A 21,015-nucleotide genomic window follows, 5' to 3' on the forward strand; every position below is an offset into this window, starting at 1 on the left:
CTGTGCTGGTTAGGGCAAAGGGAATAGAGAGCTACCGTGAGAACGGCTTCTTCCTGTAAATACCAAATTCTGTGACAGTTGTCGGGACTAGACTTGCCTCATCAGAGAGGTAAATACGGAGAGGTGATCTGAGCACGACTCTTCAGTCCCACGTGGCATTTGCCAGTTGTGATCACTACGTGAACTTTAACCCTGGCAATGAAAGTGATTACCTAACATGGGGCTCACTAAAGGATTAAAATGTCCTTTATCTGCCTTGGCTTAGTAAGGAACGCAAGAACTTTTTCTGGGGTCAGAGATTAGAAAGGAGAAATCAATGAACCCTGCTGAACCACTGCTAAGAGACTAACAAGCAAGCGAGGCCTTTGATTTGGCCAGCCTGGGCTCTGAGAGATGGAAAGGATCCCACCACAGCAGCCCACTGAAAGTCTTCTTTGATTATAGGGAAAACAGAAGGCTGGAGCTGCTCCCCTGAGAAGAGCCAAACAGAAAAGTGAGTGTGTCACCTGCATGACACTACCCTGAGAAGACAAGCTCCTCTAGAAGGAAATGCTAAGGAGACAAAGGCAGTTGTAAAGCCCCTTTGACCGTAACCCCAGCTGCCCAGAACAGTCCTGAAATGACACCTAGCTGGCTCTCAGCACAGCAAATAAAAAATAAATCACACGGGCTTTACTATGCAAATTCTGACTGGTTTTCTCTCTCCACTGATGACAAGAACCAACTGCCTGATGAAACATGTATGTTGTTGAGACTTAACCATGACTTCCCATTTAGCCTGGAGTGCATATAGGGAAAAACCAGTTGCACAGTACAAGCAGGAAGAAGCGAGTTTATCTCATTTGTGTTGTAAATTAGAAAAGCATCTTTCAGCCCATAAAACTGATAACTGTCCTACCTAGCACAGCTAAATCTCCCTAGCCATCCTCATAAGCAATTCATTTTAAACAGCTCACATTCAAGCTATAATGGCTTGCCATGCAGGCATGATGCACGGAATTTGATCCCAGTACCCATATAAAAGAGTGAGTCATGGTGGCAGGCACCTGAAAATCCACTCGTGGGAAGGCAATTAGATCCCTAGGTCTGGCTGACCATCCAGCCTAGCATAATTAGTGAACCCTAATGTCCCAGTAAGAGACTATCTCAAATATACAGTGGGGACTGGAGAGGCAGATCTCTTGAACACTGGTTGCTTTTATAGAGGACTTAGGTTTGCTATAATGCTTATAGCAGTCTGTGACTCCGATTCCAGAGGTTATAACACCCTCTTCTGCCCTCCTCATGGACCAGGCATACACATGGTACACAGATGTACATGCAGGCAAAACACCTATACATATGCAATAGAAATTAGTGAATTTTTAAAAAGTGAAACAAACAACAACAAAACTCCACAGCACCTGAGAAATAGCACCCAAAGTTGACCTCTGTCTGTCTCTCTCTCTCTCTCTCTCTCTCTCTCTCTCTCTCTCTCTCTCTCTCATACACACACACCATATACAGATGCATACATACACCACATACATACATACACACACAACACATACACACATGTACCACATACACACCACACACACACACACACACACACACACACACACACACACACCATACACATGGGGCAAAGAGAACATGAAGAGTGAGGTGAAATGTCTGTAGCCTGAGGTCCTTTGGTTGATTCTCTATGAAAAGGCATTGATTTCTGGGCCTGCTGGTGCCTAAAAAGAAAGAATTCTTCATTCTAACATTGCCGGTAAAGCCACCTATCATCTTCCCCAGGAAGCAGGGCTCCGAACACCAACTCTCTCCCCTCTGCTGGTGGGAGCTAGATGTTGTCTCAGTCCACTCAGGCTGCAGCTGACTCTTGAGGGTGTACCCAGAGCTATCACAGTGGGATCCAGAGGCAGCCACCCAGTTGAAAACCTCTGGATCTCTCTGTGCGTTTTGCTCCTTGTAGCAGCAGCAACAAACTCTGGGACAATTATTAGCTCCTAAGGAGTGTAATGTACCCTCATTCCTCATAGCAGGAGCCCTAGGTCTAGGTTCTATTGGACAGAAATCTTTCAGTTGCAAGTGAATAAAACCCATCTTGAACTGACGTAAGCGATCATATATGTAGGTTTCAAATATTCTTTTCTTGAATGGACAAAGGTGTTTATAAATAGTGACTCCTGACTTTTAGGGATGGGCTCAAGGGATTTTAGAACAATTTTCTATTTTACACAGACAAACAGACAGGCAGATAGATGCGCGCGTGCATTTAGGAGTGTGTGTGTGTGTGTGTGTGTGTGTGTGTGTGTAAACACAAGTGTGTATGCAGTAACAACTGATGGTAAAAGAAACCACATGAGTTTGAAGTCGAGTGAGGAGGTATATGGACACATGAGGAGGGAGGGAAGGGAAAACAGAGAATGTTATAATTAAATAACAATCTCAAAAATAAACAACAGCAAAAAAATAAAGTCAAAAGTTCCATATTCCTACTGGCTTCACCGTGATGTTAATACGTAGAGAAGGTGCCTTGTTCATCCCTACCACATCTTATATTAAGAGTCTCTTAGAACAGGAAAGCCAACTCTGAGAAAATCAGGTCACTACTGGATGCACGACAATAGGGGTTAGTCTTTCTTCTTTAAGGCACCATTGTCACACGTGCATTCCTTAAAGGAAACATGGTTTAGGAAAATTTCAACTCAAAACATCAGCTACTATAACACAATCTCCAGGGACCTGCTAGGCGCTTAGTGTCAGAGACATGAATGGCCTGTGCTCAAAAATATACAAGATTGTGTTCTTTCCTACTGCCGGACCTCAGCAGGACATTTTGGATGCTGACATAACCACCATTTTCGAGGATGACAGTGCCACTTGCAGGTTTGGGACAAATGGAGCAGAGTCAGGACTAGCCACCGTTCTTGAAATGTGAACTTCCCTGGCCCTGAGACACTCAGTCCCTGAGACCTTGTCCAGCAGCTGTCGTGACACACTGTGGCTGAACAAAGATAACAGAATTTATGGAGCTCAGATCAGGACTTCCTTGGCTGCAAGAGCACGGGGCAGGCCCCACCCCTCTGTGTTTGTCTCTGATAAGTTTCTACCAGCCCTCACCCTGGAGTTCTTGGATAGACTTCAAGATAAACACTACCTCCTCTCTACAGTATTTCACAAGCCAACACGATCTAGAGCCATGGTTATTAGCATTCTCTTCCCTTCTTGCCAGTCTGCGCAACCACTCCAGCTAAACACACCTACACTCCAACAACCAAAGACTAGAACTGACCATCTGTCTGCAACTCTCAGAACACCCAGTCCTAAACGGTTGGAGAGTTCAGAGGCCCTGAACTTGGTGCCCTCACCAAAGCTCACAGCATATCCAGATAGTGTCAACCAAGAGTAATTTGAAGACAATGGCAACACAAGATCAGAAATGCAAATTAAAGATGGAACACCAGTTCAATATCAGTCATCTAGTAGATTGAATATTCAGTTAACAAACACCACTTATATCTCAAGAATTGAACTAAGCTCTCAGGAACACAGTGCAAGCAGAGACAATGGCTTGAGCAGATCAGGGCAGACTGTTTAGCAGTGCTTACAGTAATCAGTCAGAGAGAAAAAACCGGGGGCCTGGAAGATAGCATGGGGCAGGCAGAGAGCTGGGCATCAGATGGACTAACCACCAATACTGCAGATAAACAGTTTACATTCAGTTGCGGAAGTCACTGATTTAGCTCAAACATAATTAAAGAGGGCAAAGTCCCTTCTTCAGTTTCACATACAACCATAAAGGAGGCTGCTTCCAATGGTGGCGACAGCAAGAAACACACAGGGGAGGGAGGGAGGGCCATGTAGCAGAGGACTTCCATTCTGGAGTGAAAGGGGACTGGGACTATGGAGGTAAGAACAGTGGAAAGTATGGTTCTAGGGTCCAGATGTGAGTGTATTTTGACCAAGTCGAGCTATGTTGGAAAAGAATTCATGTAGAACAACACATCAATGGCGTTTAGGCTACTTAGAGCCACACAACCATCACCATACCTGAAGTCAGAACATTTTCATTACTCTCTAAGAAACTCTGTTCCCATTGCCAGCCATTGTCTTTGTTCCCAGCTGAGCTTTGAGGGCCTAGAAAACTGTGGTGTCTACAGATTTGCCTGCCCTGAATACTGGAATCACACAAAATGTAGCCTCTGGAATGGCATCTTCCACTTAGTATTCTTTCAGATTTTGAGATTATAGCAAAAGCACTGACCATACTGTTAGACTGTATCTTATAATTAGTGTGTGTGTGTTGTGTGAACAGTACAGCTCAGATAGAAGTCAGAGGAACTTGTGGGAGTCACTTCTGTCCCTCTACTATGACCTAATGAGCTAACCTAGGAGACCCAAGTTTAGATGGCAGCAAGCACTTCTACCTACTAAGCCATTGGATGGCCCACATGGCCATGTGTCTTGCTTGTCCAGTCATGAGTATTCCACTTGTCTCCACTTTGTGGTTTTATGAATGGGAATCCACATACACGCCTTTATGTGAATGCTGTATCTATCCCGAGGCACAAAGCCAGCAAAGGGACTCCTGAAGGACTTGCCATCCCCACAGAAGCCACACCGTTCACTTTGACATTCCCACAGAGAGGCACACTTTCTCCACATCTCTGTCAAATTTATTATGATATTCCTAGTGGGGGAGGTCTACACTGAGGTTCTGATTTGAAGTTCCTTAACAACTAATGATTTTTGAGCCTGTTACAGAGGCTTCTAGAAGTACTTTTACACGGGAGTTTATATTCATATTTTGTCTATCTCGAAAGTTTTTTAATTTATTTATGATTTGGTGACTCATACATGTGTACAATTTGTTTAAGGAATATCTGTCCCTCCATCCCTAGAAACTCTTCTCAGATACCATTCTTCTTACAATTTCTTGTTCCCCTACTTTATAACTCACCAAAGCCAATCGGTGCTGGCCATATGCATGTGGTTGTGGAGCCACTCCTTGGGGCTTGAGCAATCTACCAGAGGCCACACCCCTGAAAAAAACTGAATCTCCTGCCCCAGGAGGCATCATCTGTCAACAGCTCTTATAGTCTTCCCACACATCCTTTCTGCAGTGTTCCCTGAGCTTTGAGGTGGGAAAAGATATACAAGTCCCGTGTAGTGTTAAGTACTACACGGTCACTTTTTCTCTGTGCCAGTTGTTTCTGTGTTTTTTGAGTTGTGGTTTTTTTCCCTAATAAATTATAAATAAGAGTCTCTCTCAAACGATACAAAATCTTCAAGTGTTCCTATCCCTTCTGAGTACTTCTTTACCCTTCTCAGTAGTATCCTTTGAACACAAGTCATTTTCATTAATTTCAGTGTATGTATTTCTTCTTTTGTTATTTGTGCTTTTACTGTTTGTATCTAAGAAAACACCATTGTCTGGCCCCAAATCACTCAGATTTATAGTTGTTTTCTTCCAAGAATTGTATGGACCTTCTCTCGAGCCTTTGAATTGGTGAAGGAAGACTGCATGTGAAGATAATGTTACTATCATTTATTTCCACATTAAAGTTTCAGGTCTGGCTGTTCTCACAGAGACGGTTGGTTTTTAAACTGTTATTGGGTTGCAAAGCACGGCAGGTATAATCACAGAAAAGAAATCAATTCAGCAACAAGGCATTGAGATCACAAAACAAGAGCTTTCAGAAGTAGAGTAGGCATTACACAGGATAATGGCCACAGGATTAGGAAACACAAAGGCTATTCAAGCTTCTAATTATTCATCTATTTCCAGAATTCTCTGTGGCTCCAAGGACATTAAAACATGTTGAACTTTTTAACCTAAAAATGGCAATATGTCACTTTAATGGTTTCTGTTCTGTTAATCTGTGTACATTCATGTATGCAGTGGATATATGTGTGTGTGCACATCCATGCACACTGTGAAGGTCAGAGGATGTAGGACATATGACTCTCTCACTCTTCACTTCATTGTCTTGAGACATTGCCTTTCGCTGAACCTGAAAGAGTCCAGTGATCCTGGTTCCAACACCCCCACAGTGCTGGGGTCACAAGTGCACATAACCATCCCCAGCAGTTTATGCACACCCTGGGGATTTGGGCTTGGGCCCTCCCTCATATTTTCAGAGCAAGTGCTACTCTCTTCTGAATCGTGGATAATATTTTCTTTCAGCTTCATATTTTGCACTGTGCCCTGCTCCCAGGAGACCCAGTCTATTAACAAATATAATTGTTCCACTATTTTTTTCTCTATGAAGAATGGAATTGATGGTGCTCACGGTAAGTCCATCCTTGACTTAGGTCAATATGGTTCAAAAGACTCCAGTGTACCTAGGTGAAGAACTCACACTATCATGTGTGTCAACACAGACCACCTGGTGACAAGAAGATTTGCTGCCCACCAACCCTCCTTTAAACAGTGTTCTTTACTTAAGTCAGAAGTTAAACTATCAGGCCCAGGGTTATAACTCAGTGATAGAACACTTGGCCAAACTGGAGAGGCTCTGCAATCCCTGTTAAGAGAAAGAAGAGGAGGGGAAAGGAAGCAGAGAGGAAATTGTATTACACCTGTGTCCCTGGAAGACAGGAAGCCCTTTGACTGTGTGGATGCAGAGATATGAAGATATAAATGCTAAGATGGGGACACAGTAGCATAGGGTGACCCTAAATTTCACTGATTAGTAAATGAGGCAGAAACTAAAATGATATATCTGTCAATTGAGGGCTTGTAAGGGTATCACAGGAAGCTGTAAGAAACACCAGAAAAGTGCCCATCTTAAAGGAACCAGGTTGGAACCTTCAGTCAAGAGTTTGGCTTCCAGAGCTTAGAATTACTAATCTGTGCTGTTTTAAATCAGTTTGAGTTACTTTGTCCTAGGACATTAGCACAGTCCCACAGATGTTGCAACCCGCTCTGCCTCATGCTTGGGGCCCCAAAATGTCCCAGACCACTCTGTTGTGGTCAGTGGGTCAGGGTCTAGCAAGAGAGAGAGTGGGGGAAGAAGGGGAAGAGACTCGAAGAATGGAGACAAGACAGAGTTTCTGATCAAGTCTCATTTCGTTTATTGTCTCTCTTATTGTCTCCTTTATTGTCTCCTATTGACCCCTTGCAAGAAAATCCTGGGTATTTATAAGCACAAGCAGGAGAACGCAGCTGAAGACACTTTATCATGATGTGCACCATGCAGCTGAGGTCACTAAACAAGCAAAATAAGCTATGTGGGATAAACAAGATGTTTATCAGAGTGTGCTTCAGCTGTTGTAGGCTGTTGAAAAACAAGTCTCTTATCAGGGTATATGGCTCGAGATGGCTGCAAAGATGATCTAGCTGATTTCTGCTAAAAGTTGGCTCCCAACAGGTTCCCCTTTTAAAATTTTTTTCAAAAGGCTGGGAAAACTTACGGAAACCATGCCTGCCTTAGGTCAGAACAAATGACCCCCCAGCCTCCCTTTCCCGTCTTTGGATACTCAACAGCCATTGGTTGAGCTCCTGTCTTAGGATGGCGAGGCCTCCATTTTTTAGGGGCAAGGGTCTTGAAGTGTTCTCTTACCCATCATTGACTATCCGGCTTAGCACGTAAGTTAGGGGTTAATCCTTGTCAGTCTTGATGACAAAGGTTTCAGAGTCCCCTACTTCCAGCCTGTAATAGTGGACCTGTATGGGTTTCATTTGAATCTCATCTATCTGTTGTCGTACAAAAGCCATCAGTTTGTTGAACAGCATGAACCTGAGAAACAAGAGACTTAATGCCCAAATGGTTGGTATAAAAGCAACACTCTTTTAAGGGTAGCACACAACTCCCCTGTTGGAGAAGTAAAAGGTCTAAGCCTTGTAGCCACAAATTTTCAATAGAAGAAATTATACCAATGAAATCCTTGAATTTGCATCAGCTTAGTAACAATTATACAGATTTTTACCAATAGGTTATGGCTGTGTAATCAATTTTAGCTCTTCCTTCCTGTTCCAATAAAACCATTACTTTTCCCTAGAAAGACAGCCTAATATTAACCACCTTAGTCCCCAAGTCCAGGGAATTGAGGCACCAACTCTTCATTAACTTCTTCAAGCTGAATAAGCGTTGAGATATTAGAAGAGGGATGAGGAGAAGGGTAAATTGATAAGCCTCTGATGTCTGTGTTAACTGCATCCAGCTGGAAGTCCAGGGCACCAATGAACATGCAGGTGATAAGTAGATTCATTCACCAAGACTGTGTATTCTGTAATATACAAATCTCAAAACAAATTTTAGTATCAAGATAATTATTTCGATTCTCTGGAATCTAGTGTTCTGGAGGCCTACCTCTGTCATGTCTGATGCATATAATTCTGGAAGATATAATAACTACCTTAATGACCTCTTGAGAAAACACATAGAAAAACCTTTTTTCACAAATCAGCCTTTCCTAAAGCCAGTAACCAGAAAAACCTTTATACTGACCTTTTATCCAGAGGAAAAATATAACTACACAACTCAGAATCACACCTATTTTGAAAGTTAAATCAATCTAATACAACTGATTAACACTATCTTTCTGTTCAGCTCTCTGCCTAGAGCAACCTTCTATTTATTTATTTATTTATTTATTTATTTATTTATTTATTTATTTATCTGTTTGGCTCTCTTGACTCAGAGCAGCCTCAATTTACTCCTCAAGTCTTTAAAGCCTTTTTCATCTGTTTTTGCTTACTTATTTGTTGCCTCATTTTCGTTACTAAAACCTACTGGTCTCACTGCAATCACCTTTGTTTCACTTCTGATTTCAGCCAGCTCTGTCAGTTGACTGGTTCTCCAGCACAGGATCGAGGATGGCCGCTTCCAATTACTGCGGTGTCCTTCACTGTATCCCGATTACTGGAGCTCAAACACTGAGGCTCTTTGTAACACCCGGTTCCATTCATTTCTGCCCCTCACTTGGGGGCCACTATGTTGCAGACCACTCTGCCCCACACTTGAGGCTAAGTGCTCTGGTCAAGAGAGAGTAGAGAATGGAGACAAAACAAAGTGTGTAGTCAAGTCTTGTTTACTGTCTCCCATTCACACCTATTCACTCGTACTGCAAGGAAATCCTGGGTATTTATAAGCACAAGCAGGAGAACACAGCTGAAGACATTTTACCACATGCACCATGCAGCTGGGGTCACTAAACAGCAAAACAAGCTATGTGGGATAAACAAGATGTTTATCAGAGTGTGCTCAGCTGTTGTAGGCTGTTGAAAAACAAGTCTCTTATCAGGGTACATGGCTCAAGATGGCTGCAAAGCTGATAGCTGCTTTCTGCTAAAAGTCAGCTCCCAACACACAGAGAAGCTCAAAATTTGAAAATGGATCCAAACAACCCTCAAAAGGGATTCCTTCAAAGTGAACTGTCCCCCAGAGCTCCCACAGGCCCTGTCTAGACACCAAATGAACAAGAAGACCAATCTGTTCCACGTAGTATTCATAAGAAGCCACTGAGGCAGAGGAATGGAACATGTGGTGTACTTGGCCCAGGTACTGGGTTCCTCCTGGGAACAAGGAGGCTGTTGAACATACCATGTAATTCTGCCCACTCTCCACTGTGACACAGTAATAAAGAGCAATGGGAAGCCATGGAAGCCCCTTAAACTCTAATGGAAAGCAGTAGAAAAATGTAAACTAACATGGGTGGGGGACTGAAGAGGTGGCTCAGTAGTGTGACTGCAAGCAAAGGACCCAAGTTCAAATCCACAGTTGCTTGTGCCCGTAACACCAGCTTTGGAAGATGGAGACAGACAAGTGAATCCAAAGAGCTCACTGGCCAGCAGAGCTAATTAAAACTTCGAGCTTCTGCTTCTATGAGAGACTCTATCTCAAGGCAATAGGCAGAATGCTAGAGAAGACACCTTACATCCTCTCCATGTGCACACACAGGCACACATAACCAATGCATGCAACACACATACAAACACAAAATTTCTATTTTTTTTTTACTTGAGATTTTGTCTGTAGAAACTCTAAATGTTCAAAATATAATATAAACCAATCATTTCTTGGTACAACATTGTTCTTGCATAAACACTGACAGTTTAGTCTAACTATATGGTACATACATCCCTCAAGAATGAGCATTAGTTATAGCTAGAGTCAGCTCAGTGGAAAACAGTGCTTGCTGCCCAGATATGAGGGCATGAGTTCGATCTCCAGACCCATGTATAAACAACATGGTGACATATACTTATTCTCAACATGGAGGGAGTCAGCGACAAGCAGATCCTAGGAGCTCACTGGCCAGTGAGCCTAGCTTAATTTGCAAGTCAAGTGAGGTATTCTGTCACAAAAATCAAGGTAGCTTCCCAATGAATACCCAAAGATGTCCTCTGGCCTCCACACTAATGTATACACACCTGCCCTCTCAATTAAGCAGATAATAAAATTGATTTCTAAATTAATCCTGATACCATCTAGGATATGATATACCCATGTTAATTCATCTCATAGATGATCTATTAAAAATGTTTTATAACATCCAAAAATCTGAAGCCTTGTAGCAAAAATACTACCCTCTTAACAAACATATACCTTATTTTAAAGTGCACACACACTTGTCAACTCCAGGTCATAGCTGGTTTTTCTTCTGTCAAGAGCCTTTTAATACCACATAGGGAACAATGTCATGAGGAGGAAACCTGAAGGGTGCATAATGTGGAGAAGGTGAACATGCCGTCACCTGACCCTGACCCTCTCTGCTGCACAGAGATCAGCAATGAAGACAAGTGGCTGGGGAGATGGCTCAGTGACACAGCATATACTCAGCATGCACAAGGCCTTGAACCCACAGCACCACAGAACGATGGGAAAGGGGGACGCATGCCGCTGACTGTAAAACCGTTCATACTCAGCGGTGTGAGACTCAGCAGTGAAGAACACTTGCTGATCTTGCAGAAGACATGGATTCAGTTCCCAGCAGCCACATGACAGTTCATAACTCATGCAAGGAGTTCCAACAGTCTGCTCCCCTCCCCGTGGGTACCAGGCACCCATGCGGTGGGCATACATACATGCAGGCAAAGCACTCATGCACATGCAACAAACAGAACTGAAAAGTATTTTTTTTTTAAATAACCCATGCTCTGTAGCAACAGGAACATTCCTTTATGATGTGCTATTTATTAAGGCTGTCACTGGTTGATCCAGAACCCTCATGATCTGGATCAACCCATGAGGGTTCTGTGTGGAAATGAGCAGAGCCACCCCAAACTTCTCCAGCCTCACTCAGCAGCCAAGGTTCTCCAAGAAGCAATACAAAATAACTATCTCCAGACCTGTGCTTTGATGACTCACTTAGCCAGTGTTTCCTAAGAAGAGCACATCAACTGCTTTTGTCTCCGGATGGGGAATTTGTAGACCTTCCAAGTTGTGAAACTGAGAGCCTCTGGGGAGTAATGTTCCAACTGAGAACAGGCAGTTACAAGAGCCATGAGTGCATGAGCCCCGTGCATGAGCTGGTTGGCGTTCCTGTCTGCCATATACAGAGCATGTGGTGTCTCTGTTATAGACTGTGTAGGCCATGTCCACATGCATTTCAAGTACAAAATCGTCAGTCTTTGAGATGTAACTCCTGACTCTTAATCTTTTTTTTTTTTTTTTTTTTTTTTTTTGGTTTTTTGAGACAGGGTTTCTCTGTATAGCCTTTGGCTGTCCTGGAACTCACTGGTAGACCAGGCTGGCCTCGAACTCAGAAATCTGCCTGCCTCTGCCTCCCAAGTGCTGGGATTAAAGGCGTGTGCCACCACCGCCCGGCCTGACTCTTAATCTTGAAAAACAATACTGTCAGTTTACAGTTTTGGTGTGAAAGGTCCCCCACAAGCTTGTGTGCTTCAACACTTGGGTCCCACCTGGTGGCACTGTCTCAGGAGGTTGTGGAACCTTTGTCTCTACAGCCTAGTCAGCAGGAGTGGATTACTCAAGACAATAACACACTTCTGTTTCTGTCCTTAGCTCTCTGCTTCCTGATCCAAAAATGCTACCACAGACCTGCACACTAGCCCTTAAGTCCTCCTGGCCATGTGGAGACTTACTTTCTCCTCTTCTTTCCTTTGCTTCATTTGGTTATCTTGTCAGAAATAGGAATACAATATAGAAACATGCAATAGGTACGTGCAGACTGATTGCAATTACCACTGAGCAATTAGGACAAGAACAAGCCACCACCAGGACTGCTGGTTTACTTTGAGACACAGACAACTGGGTGTGAATAATTAGCACATTAAGCAATTCTGTTAAATAATCCAAAACACTAAGCACTAAACACAATATACCAAACAAACAGGCACACATGGTATACTTTATAAGCCAGATATATTTTAAAAAGATCGTGTTTACAATAAGTAAATTATGTAGTGAAGAAACATCAAAATGAAGTTGAGTAAAAAGGCACATTTGAAAAGCTTAAGAGTACAAAGAGTCCCTTGTTTGTTGTATTATCACAGGAGCAAAGGGAAACAGATATATTACAATTACGTTCTCAGGGGGAAGGTTTCTGTCAGTGGAAGTGATTAACACTGGCTTCTTTTCTCCCTGCTCTGGGGCAGTTTTTTCCTTCCTTGGCTTTGGAGAGACAAGTTAATCTTCGGCCATGTAGAGGCGATACATCAGAGCTACAGTCAGGGCGGTGACGGCTGGGATCACCCAGTTGGTCCACCAACTAGAAAGACACATGTGCAAAGAGATGCTTGAGTGACCCTCAATGCAGAGACCCCCTGCCTCCTCTGATGGAAAACTAGCACAGCATACGCTCCTTACCTCTAGAACCACTTTGGCTAAAAGGACAGCTCAGCTTTGCTAACGTTATGTTGTGCACAATGCATGCCCTAGTGCTGGTCTTGCTGCTCTCCCCCGTTGTCACCATGAGAAAACTAACACCCTTGCTCTGTTTCCATCTCCTTCCATGGAATTTATACAGAGAGCTGTTAACAGGTACCTCAATAGACACTGCCTGAAATTAAATTCTCGGTTCCCTATTGTAAGCCCACAAAAGGGAATGGTCCTGAGGCCTTTTGTTCTCCCACAGGAACAAAACAAGCATTTTAATGTCACCAAGATGAGAATCAGATCAATGTTCATATTTTGAGTATGCTGTCAGCAACCTCTGCAGCCAAGAGCCCCACCCCCCAACTCCCTGAGCCAGAGTAGACAAACTGAAGTCTCAGTACTGAGGCTGCACTCAGCCTCAGCTTTATCATTCTCAGATCCTCCTCTGAAAACCCAATCTTAGCATCTATACTAGATGGATTTAAACCATTCAAGAAATACCAGACCCTAAGTACTTAGTTGGTGCTCTACTCCCAAACTCAAAGGCACATTGAATTTACACATTGTTCAGCATGTATAAGCTTTCAATAGATGACAAAGACTATAGGGGAAAATCAAGGATGTGGCTTGGAAGAGCTTTAATGCAGACATAAATTTGATTTCAATCTCTGAATTTCAACTTTTTAGGGCATAAAATTTAATACCTACACTTACCACCCCATAATACATACATATATCTTCCCTCATAATCTCAAATAATCTTCATATACCAGTGCACTCAAAGAACAAGTTCAATTAAAAGATGTAAAGTCTGAAAGAATTAAAAGTATAATCTCCAAATGAGTGGAGTGGAGTGGAGACTTTCAGTTTCACTTTAGAAAGAGGGAGCCTGCCAGTGAAAAGAAGGTGGTACACATTCCAGAATATTCCCAGGAAGCAGGCACACTGAGGGGGTGGCAGTTCAATTTGATAGAATGAAATATAAGTGTGTAGCTTTGGGCCTGAGTTTAAAAATGAAAACAACAACAACAAAAAGACCATTATTATATAAGTCACCATGGCAGATCTGCCAAAAAAACCAAGCTTGGGCTGGAATACGGAGAGGAAATCTGGCTCCTGTAACAAGAGAGTCACCCGCACTTGGATTAGAGGGCTCAGCTTGAGTAACAACAGAAAACCGAGCCATGCTTGCGGAAACATAATGACCAGCCTTAAAAGGTGCTCATGTGTCAAGGAAGAATAAAACTGAACTTTTGCTTGTAAGAACAACCACAGCTCTGATCCCCCAAGGGACTGGCTGCCATGGGGATAAGGGAACTCCACTTGTTCTCCACAGTCCTTGGTATAGATACATCCAGAGGGTGATGAGATCTGGGGTCTCTGTTGAAAGTGCCGGCAGCTCCAGCTAATGGTCTAGAATGGAGCTAGAACTTCTGGGAGAGCATGCCCAGATCAGAGGCTGAGAGCACAGTGGGAATGGAATCCAAGCTGAGGAGCAGATGAGGAGGTGCTGGGCAGCTCTGGCTCCTGAGCCCTCCAAGAGATCTTGCCTCAAAACAAAACAACCAAAGAAACAGAGAAACAAAACAGACAGTACTGCGTACCTGGAATTAGACTCGACAGTAGTGATAAGAGTGTCCTGGAACACAAAAGAAACCGAGAAGTTAGGGTTGTGTCCAAGCATTTTTCCCCCAGACTGAAATCCTGTTTTAAAATAAAAATCACCTTATTTTATTCAACTCTATTTTTTAAAAGTTGTTAAAAGATAAAATTGTGCCCAAGTTTTTCTTATTAAAAAGACTAATTTTACCATTTTTCAAAAAAATAAAATTTTAAGAACTATAATTTAAGTTACTTAAGACATAAACTTTATAATTTGAAAGTGTTAATAGAATACACACAACAATCTACACTTCTAACATTTAAGGACTTCAACATAAAAACTCATAAACATATGTCACTGTCTTTTGGAGGGAAATTCTTCAAAGAATAGATATGACATAAATATGTCATTTATTTCATTCAAAACTGATAGGGCATAAAAACTCACCTAAATAACACTAATAGTGTATCAACCAAAATCAAACAATAAAAGTTGTGGAGTCCCATGCCAGACCACCGCTTCTGAGGCTTCTTTAACTCACTGGATGGCACCAGGAAGACCTGATTAACTTAGAAACCGCTCTGCCTGACCAACAGATAAAGCTCTGTGTTTACCTTCTAGCAGTTTCTGAGCATGATCCTTCTTATGAAGACCTTAAAGAAATGCATATATTCCCAAACCATCCCAAACTGCAGCTCGTGGAAGCACACACAGTTAGGCTTTAACAGATGTTAGGAAACATTCTCATAGTATTCCACACTAGTAAAGCTGTTAGTGCTTCAACAGAAGCAGATACAGGCAAGCTAGACCCATCAGAAAATCATGTCTACAGCATTCTGCAGATGGAAAACATTAATAAAGCAAGCTGCTGTTTGCAGCAAGGCACAGTGGTGCCCCTGCAAAGCATGTTAGGGAGACTCCCTAGGAAAGGCAAATCCATTTTAGGGACATGACAGCAAAGCAGCATGGCAGCACACACCAACCTGGACACACCTTTAAGATTCCTGACACAGTGGGAGAAGAAAAACAAGTCATTTAAAAAGAAAATTTCACATATGTTACTGTTTTAAGCAATTTAAAATCCTAGTAACTATAGAATTCATAACCACAAGATTATTTTTCATGAGTATAATTAACACTGATTATAAAAATTAAACTATGACAATTAAATTTGCAAACAATGGTAGCCAGTTATGAGAAGGAACACAATCATGTAAAACACCAAAGAGCTCACTGAAGACACTAAGGCACGCTGGGAAGTTAATGTGAGGAGGCAGACAGGAAAGGCCACTAGCTCATGATACACGCAGGGATATATGCATTTCAGGAGACCCTGTGCAACCTCAGGTGGCCTTCTTTGACGGCCTTGTCTTAGTGTCTACATTGCTAATGTAAAAGCACCAATGTCAGGTTAAAACATTGCTGAGGCTAAAACATGCCCATGCCATTCAGAATGCTGTTACAAGGGTGGGCAAGATGGCTCAGCAGGCAAAGGTACTTGTTTCAGAGCCTGACAACCTGAGCTTTACTGACCCCTAGGACTCTCATAGTGGAAAGAGAACCAATTCTCCTGAAAGTTAGCCTCTGACCTCTGTATGTATGCTGTGGCACACAAGCATGAGTGTAAACACACACACACACACACACACACACACACACACACAAATAAATAAATAAAAAAATAAATAGGCATTTAAAACATTAAAGTAAGTAAATAAAATGCTGCCTGCTAGCATGCCACCACAACCACCATCACTGGCAATAATGACCCTCCAAAAACTAGAACTTAAAAAAACACTACAGTTTTGGAGAATGCTTGAGAGTTGAAGTTGTAATCATCACTCAGCACTGGAATAAGGAACTGCCACTTCTCTGGCTGACATTTCCCTGAAGGGCTCAGCTGTCAGGGAAAGAGCGCTCCAAACAGATCAGCAATGAGCTCTGCCACTGGCTCACCTTGAAACCTGGGAGGCTTCCAACTTCTAGGAAAAAGGCTAACAACTGTGCATGGCATGCATAATGACCTACAGATGTCATGTGTCATGTGAGCCAGCATACATCATGATTATATATATATATATATATATATATATATATATATATATATATAAAGTCTCCAAAGCCTTTGCAAATCAGTTACCTCAATTTAAGTTCGTCTAATCTAGCTCTCTCCTTATTGGAAGTACTGACAGTGGAACTTTCCTGAAAGTGCAGTGCCTCCTGGAATCTAAGAGACCACAACTGAATGCCAGAGGCTGGGCATGTGACTCTCACAAAGCTCACCAGAGCTTCAGGGCCTTGAGGTCTGAGGATCTCAGACAAATACAACCTTATATATCACAGTGCTTTGAAAGTTAATAACACAGAAGGGCACCAATACAGCTTACACCTTCTTTCTATATGAGCAAAGTTGGTTACTGTGGATACACTTAATTAAGGAGACATGTAATTTCCGTGTTAATAAATACCTTAACTTGGCAATTTAGCTTCTTTGGGGGCAGATTCAAGCTAATACTCTCTGGTACATCTTCTTTTCAAAATTAAACTAAACGTTTTAAGTAACTCTGGACACTGAGGACTACTGCGTATCCCAGGGCCTTCTGCAGACTTGTGAAGTGCTCTACAGCTGAGCGCTAGCTAGCTCCAGTCTCAAGCATGATGCTTACTGAAAAACATCAGACCACAGAACGCATTCTCCAGATGATTACATGTGACCCCAAGAAATTCTTACAGAACCAGTATTGTTTGGCAGAAATAGCAAAGCACGTTTGCTTCTAGCCTTTCCAATGACCAGCAGTGTCACCCTGCTTTCTTCCAGCTGTGCTCCTATTTAAGCAAAGTCATGGTCGGGAACAAAGGAGGTCCTGTTTGTTTACTGTAGAACAATGCGACTCTACAAAGTTGTCTCTTTGTGAAATCTTGACAGTAAAAGTATCTGCTTTAAACATCTAGTAGATGCAGACACAGGGAGAGGCTCCACTTCAGTACATCACACATGATGAAATGATGTGTCACTGAGAGCTGCCCCCTCCTGCAAACACTAGCAGGAGGACTTTCATCAATGCTGATGTTAAGTGTGCTCTGTCCACCAGCCGCTCTGAACCTCAAAGCAATTGCAAGTTCAAACAGAAAACTAAACAAAACAGAGAATAGCAAACACAGCAGGAACACTCAGGTTCCTCCCCTCGACTCTACCCTCTGGGATAGGTGCTCCCAAATCCGAGGGTAGCCTAGGACTCACTGTGTAGCCAGGGACAACTTCAGGTCCTCCTGTAATCACTTTCCAAGCACTTGGGATTAGGGGCAAGCAGAATGACAGACAGACAGTTGTTGGAGACTGAACACAGGCCCTCATGCATGCTAGACAAGCACTCCACTGACAGAGATGCCCAGCTGCACAGTGACGGCATCTGAGAACAAATGGATGAGGGGATCGGGACATGAGACACGCTTACTACTGCACACCTGTACATGCACTACAGTTAGAGATGTGGTTAGCCGACAGCAGACCAGAACTCGGGAGATAAACCTCCCCAAAGCCATATCTTCCTCTGGGTGACTTATGACAGAACCATTATATACTAAACACATAAGAGGACAGAAACAGACTTTCTCTGACAACTTGAGGGGGACAAAAAATAGGTGCTCTGCAATTTCAGCTGGTGATAAAGCAGCCACAGAAAACACATAAAAGTCACGTTCTGAGCAAGGGTCACACACAGCATCCAAATTAAATCTAGACACCATTTTTTCTTTTAATCTTTGTGACACACTACTATCACTGGTGTTAAGTGTGCCCTCGGTTTTGAACAGGGGAAAAGAGAAGTGCAATTGCTGTGCACAGGGAAGCACACACAGGCCTTTTCTTGCCCTGGGTGAGAGTTGGGAGTAATCCCTGCATTTGCACTCACACTGTAGGATCTCTGCATGCTACGCACTGGAAACCAGCAGAGGCCGTACAGTGGACTATCCAGCAGTCAATGCAGGCTCAGAGAAGCTCGCCCGCCATGTGTGCCCTCTCCACTGAGAAGAAGCACAGAGAGAAAGGGAAAAGCTGAGCTTTCTTGCTGCCATTTTTGAAGCAAAACCTTCCCTCACCCTTTATTACTTCCAGGCCAGAATTAACCTTTCCTGCTTATACTTTTCAGGAACTTGAGCTGGTTGTTCATAAATTCTTACTCTAGATTTAATGCACAAATGTGAGTGAGATCAGCTCAGACTGAAGAATGGCATGCCAATGTAAAACTAGTCCTTTTCTGAACGCCTACGAAGACACAGGGATGCAGAGGAGCAAGAGGCATGGGCGGTGCTATCAGAGGTAGGGAGGAAAACATGCCTCAGCTTAAACAAGTTCCAGGTCCTCTGGAAATGAGGCGTACTCCAGTCTTTCAGAGCAGAGGCACAGTTTTATTTAACTTACTCTATCTAGCACTAGAAACTGAAGCCAGAATTCCATGTATGTTAGACAAGTATCTTCCACTGAGCTATACATTTGGACTTTTATTTACTGATAATTATGATGCTTAAAAATTAATACTTCAACACACAAGCTCTTCTCAAAAGCATGTGGACTAGGGGGAAAAAAAAAGGAACAAACAAAAAACTCCCAAACCAAACTTTTGCAAAACCAGTAAGTTACAGATTCACCTTACCTAGAAAGATCTGCGTAGGCTGTGATCTTTGCCCAATTTTGACATGTACTAAACACAATGAAGATACACAGTTACCTCTATCCACCACTCCTTTGAGATATTTGGGTAAACTTACCGAAGGCTTGGCTATCTTTGATCTGTCATCCTGTAAGGGATAAAAAGGGAGTTGGCATTAAGAATCATAGGATATCTAGGAAAGTCTCGTTTGCAAAAAGCTGATTTTTATTGAGAATAAAAAAAAAATACTATTCAATGATTAGCATTTGGCATTCAGCAAAGTTAAGTGCAAAATTTGATCCATGTGGTTTGGCAACAAAAATTAACAGTAAAGTTGGGGACAAGAAGCATTTCCATCCACAGTCCCAAAATTTAGAATGGATCCATGACTGTGTCTATGTACATGTGGAGGTGTTTGGAGGCTTACAAGTGTTGAACTAACTTTTAATTCAGGCAACAAATGAAGACCAAACCCATCCCTTCCTTCTCTACCCTCAAGTTCACAGAGATATGCATCTTTCTGCCATGATGGCCTCAGAGAAGTCTGCCATCTCCCAACAATGTAATTATAAGCTATTTAAACCTTAGACTAAGGGTGTCAAAATCCAAAGGCATCTAAATAAATGCTGACTACAGAAAAGTCTTGCAGAGAGGTGACCTAAAAAAGCCACCCTCCCTCCTCAGAGAAACAGATCGTAAGAGAACAGGATAGGAAAAACTTTTACAAGGACAGACCTCACAGATGCAATTTGGCCATGTTAGTTCTGGGAAATATGACTATGAAAATGTATGGGCTGATAATCCCCCAGATAAGTGAAGCAGACTCTCTCAAAGTATATAAAGCCCACCCCCAGATAACTGAAAAGGCAATGTACAAGCAGACACATACACACACAGACACACACACACACACACAGACACACACACACACACACACACACACACACACGCACATGCACACACATATGCACACGCACTGCTCAACAGAATTTAAAATTTTTGGGCTTTCTAAAAAGAGCCTACTTTTATCTTTCCTTCCTTTGCAGTTCTTACAACAACCACCATTCATATACAGCAAGATTCATATATAAATAGAGATATGCCTATATTTATTTATTTTTAAAGTTTCTTGGTTTGCCTACTTGAGCTGTTTATCTCTCATTAGGGAAAGTATGCTCCTGACCACCCTTCACTCTCCTGGCTGTAGAACAAACTACATGGGCTGTTGCTCTGCTCTTTGACTATCTCTCTGTGACTCTCAGAGGCTGAGGACCATCCTCAGGGCAAGGCCTTGGAGCACAGCACTCTGACCCTGAGTCCAGCAATAACTGGAACCAAAAGAAACCACAATATAAAGAAAGGTTGAATTAATGCATTAACACAAAAAGTGGTAACTTGCTAGGGATGGTGATGCAAGCCTATAATCCTAGCACTTGAGAGATAAAGGCCTCAGAAGTGAGTTCCAGGCTGGCCTGGGCTGCAAAGGAAGCTCCAGGCCAGCCTGGGCTCAAATGAAGCATTCTAAATCAAAAGAAATCACCCAACCCGTTTTAAGCTTTCTGTGGATGTAAATCTAGATTTCCCAATGTCAAACAGTAGCCTTGGAAGAGAAGAAGACACTTTTCCAAGAAATGCCTTACTGGATGAAGTTCCCCGATGATGTATGTTTTAGACAGTTCTCGTGCATCCGTAGAGTGCCCGACGTCCTCAAAGTTCTCGGTAGCATCGCCCCCAGCTTGCTCTCTTAGGACTTCTTCCCCACCGGGATGCTGTTCAAACAACAGGTTGCATGAATACTAAAATCTTTTCAGTTAGATAAATTAAAAGAAAACAGTTAGCTTATCTAACCAACCAGCCCACTCCACAAGACACACACGGCAAAGGCTAACTCTAAGTATCTATAGCATGGACTCTAAACATCCCTCTCCATTTCTTTGGGGATGGTACAGCAGAACCTTCCTCTGATGTTACTTGTCTCCAAGTTACA

The 21,015-nt window shown here is 42.6% G+C and overlaps 1 protein-coding gene across 1 annotated transcript in view; it reads right to left on the reverse strand.

The window, feature by feature from the left end:
- Nucleotides 1-12,306: 12,306 nt before the first annotated feature.
- Nucleotides 12,307-21,015, reverse strand: part of Cyb5a (cytochrome b5 type A) — a 32,720-nt gene continuing 24,011 nt past the window's right edge. Inside the window, exons 2-5 of the mRNA XM_034518715.2 lie at nucleotides 20,669-20,797; nucleotides 19,147-19,176; nucleotides 14,381-14,415; nucleotides 12,307-12,669 (exon numbers count right to left, since the gene is read on the reverse strand). Of these exons, the coding sequence (XP_034374606.1) occupies nucleotides 12,588-12,669; nucleotides 14,381-14,415; nucleotides 19,147-19,176; nucleotides 20,669-20,797 (276 nt within the window). The 3' untranslated portion in view covers nucleotides 12,307-12,587. The remainder of the gene's footprint in view (nucleotides 12,670-14,380; nucleotides 14,416-19,146; nucleotides 19,177-20,668; nucleotides 20,798-21,015) is intronic.

The sequence above is a fragment of the Arvicanthis niloticus genome, chromosome 14 (genome assembly GCF_011762505.2).
Source record: "Arvicanthis niloticus isolate mArvNil1 chromosome 14, mArvNil1.pat.X, whole genome shotgun sequence".
In the NCBI taxonomy this organism is placed as follows: Eukaryota; Metazoa; Chordata; class Mammalia; order Rodentia; family Muridae; genus Arvicanthis; species Arvicanthis niloticus.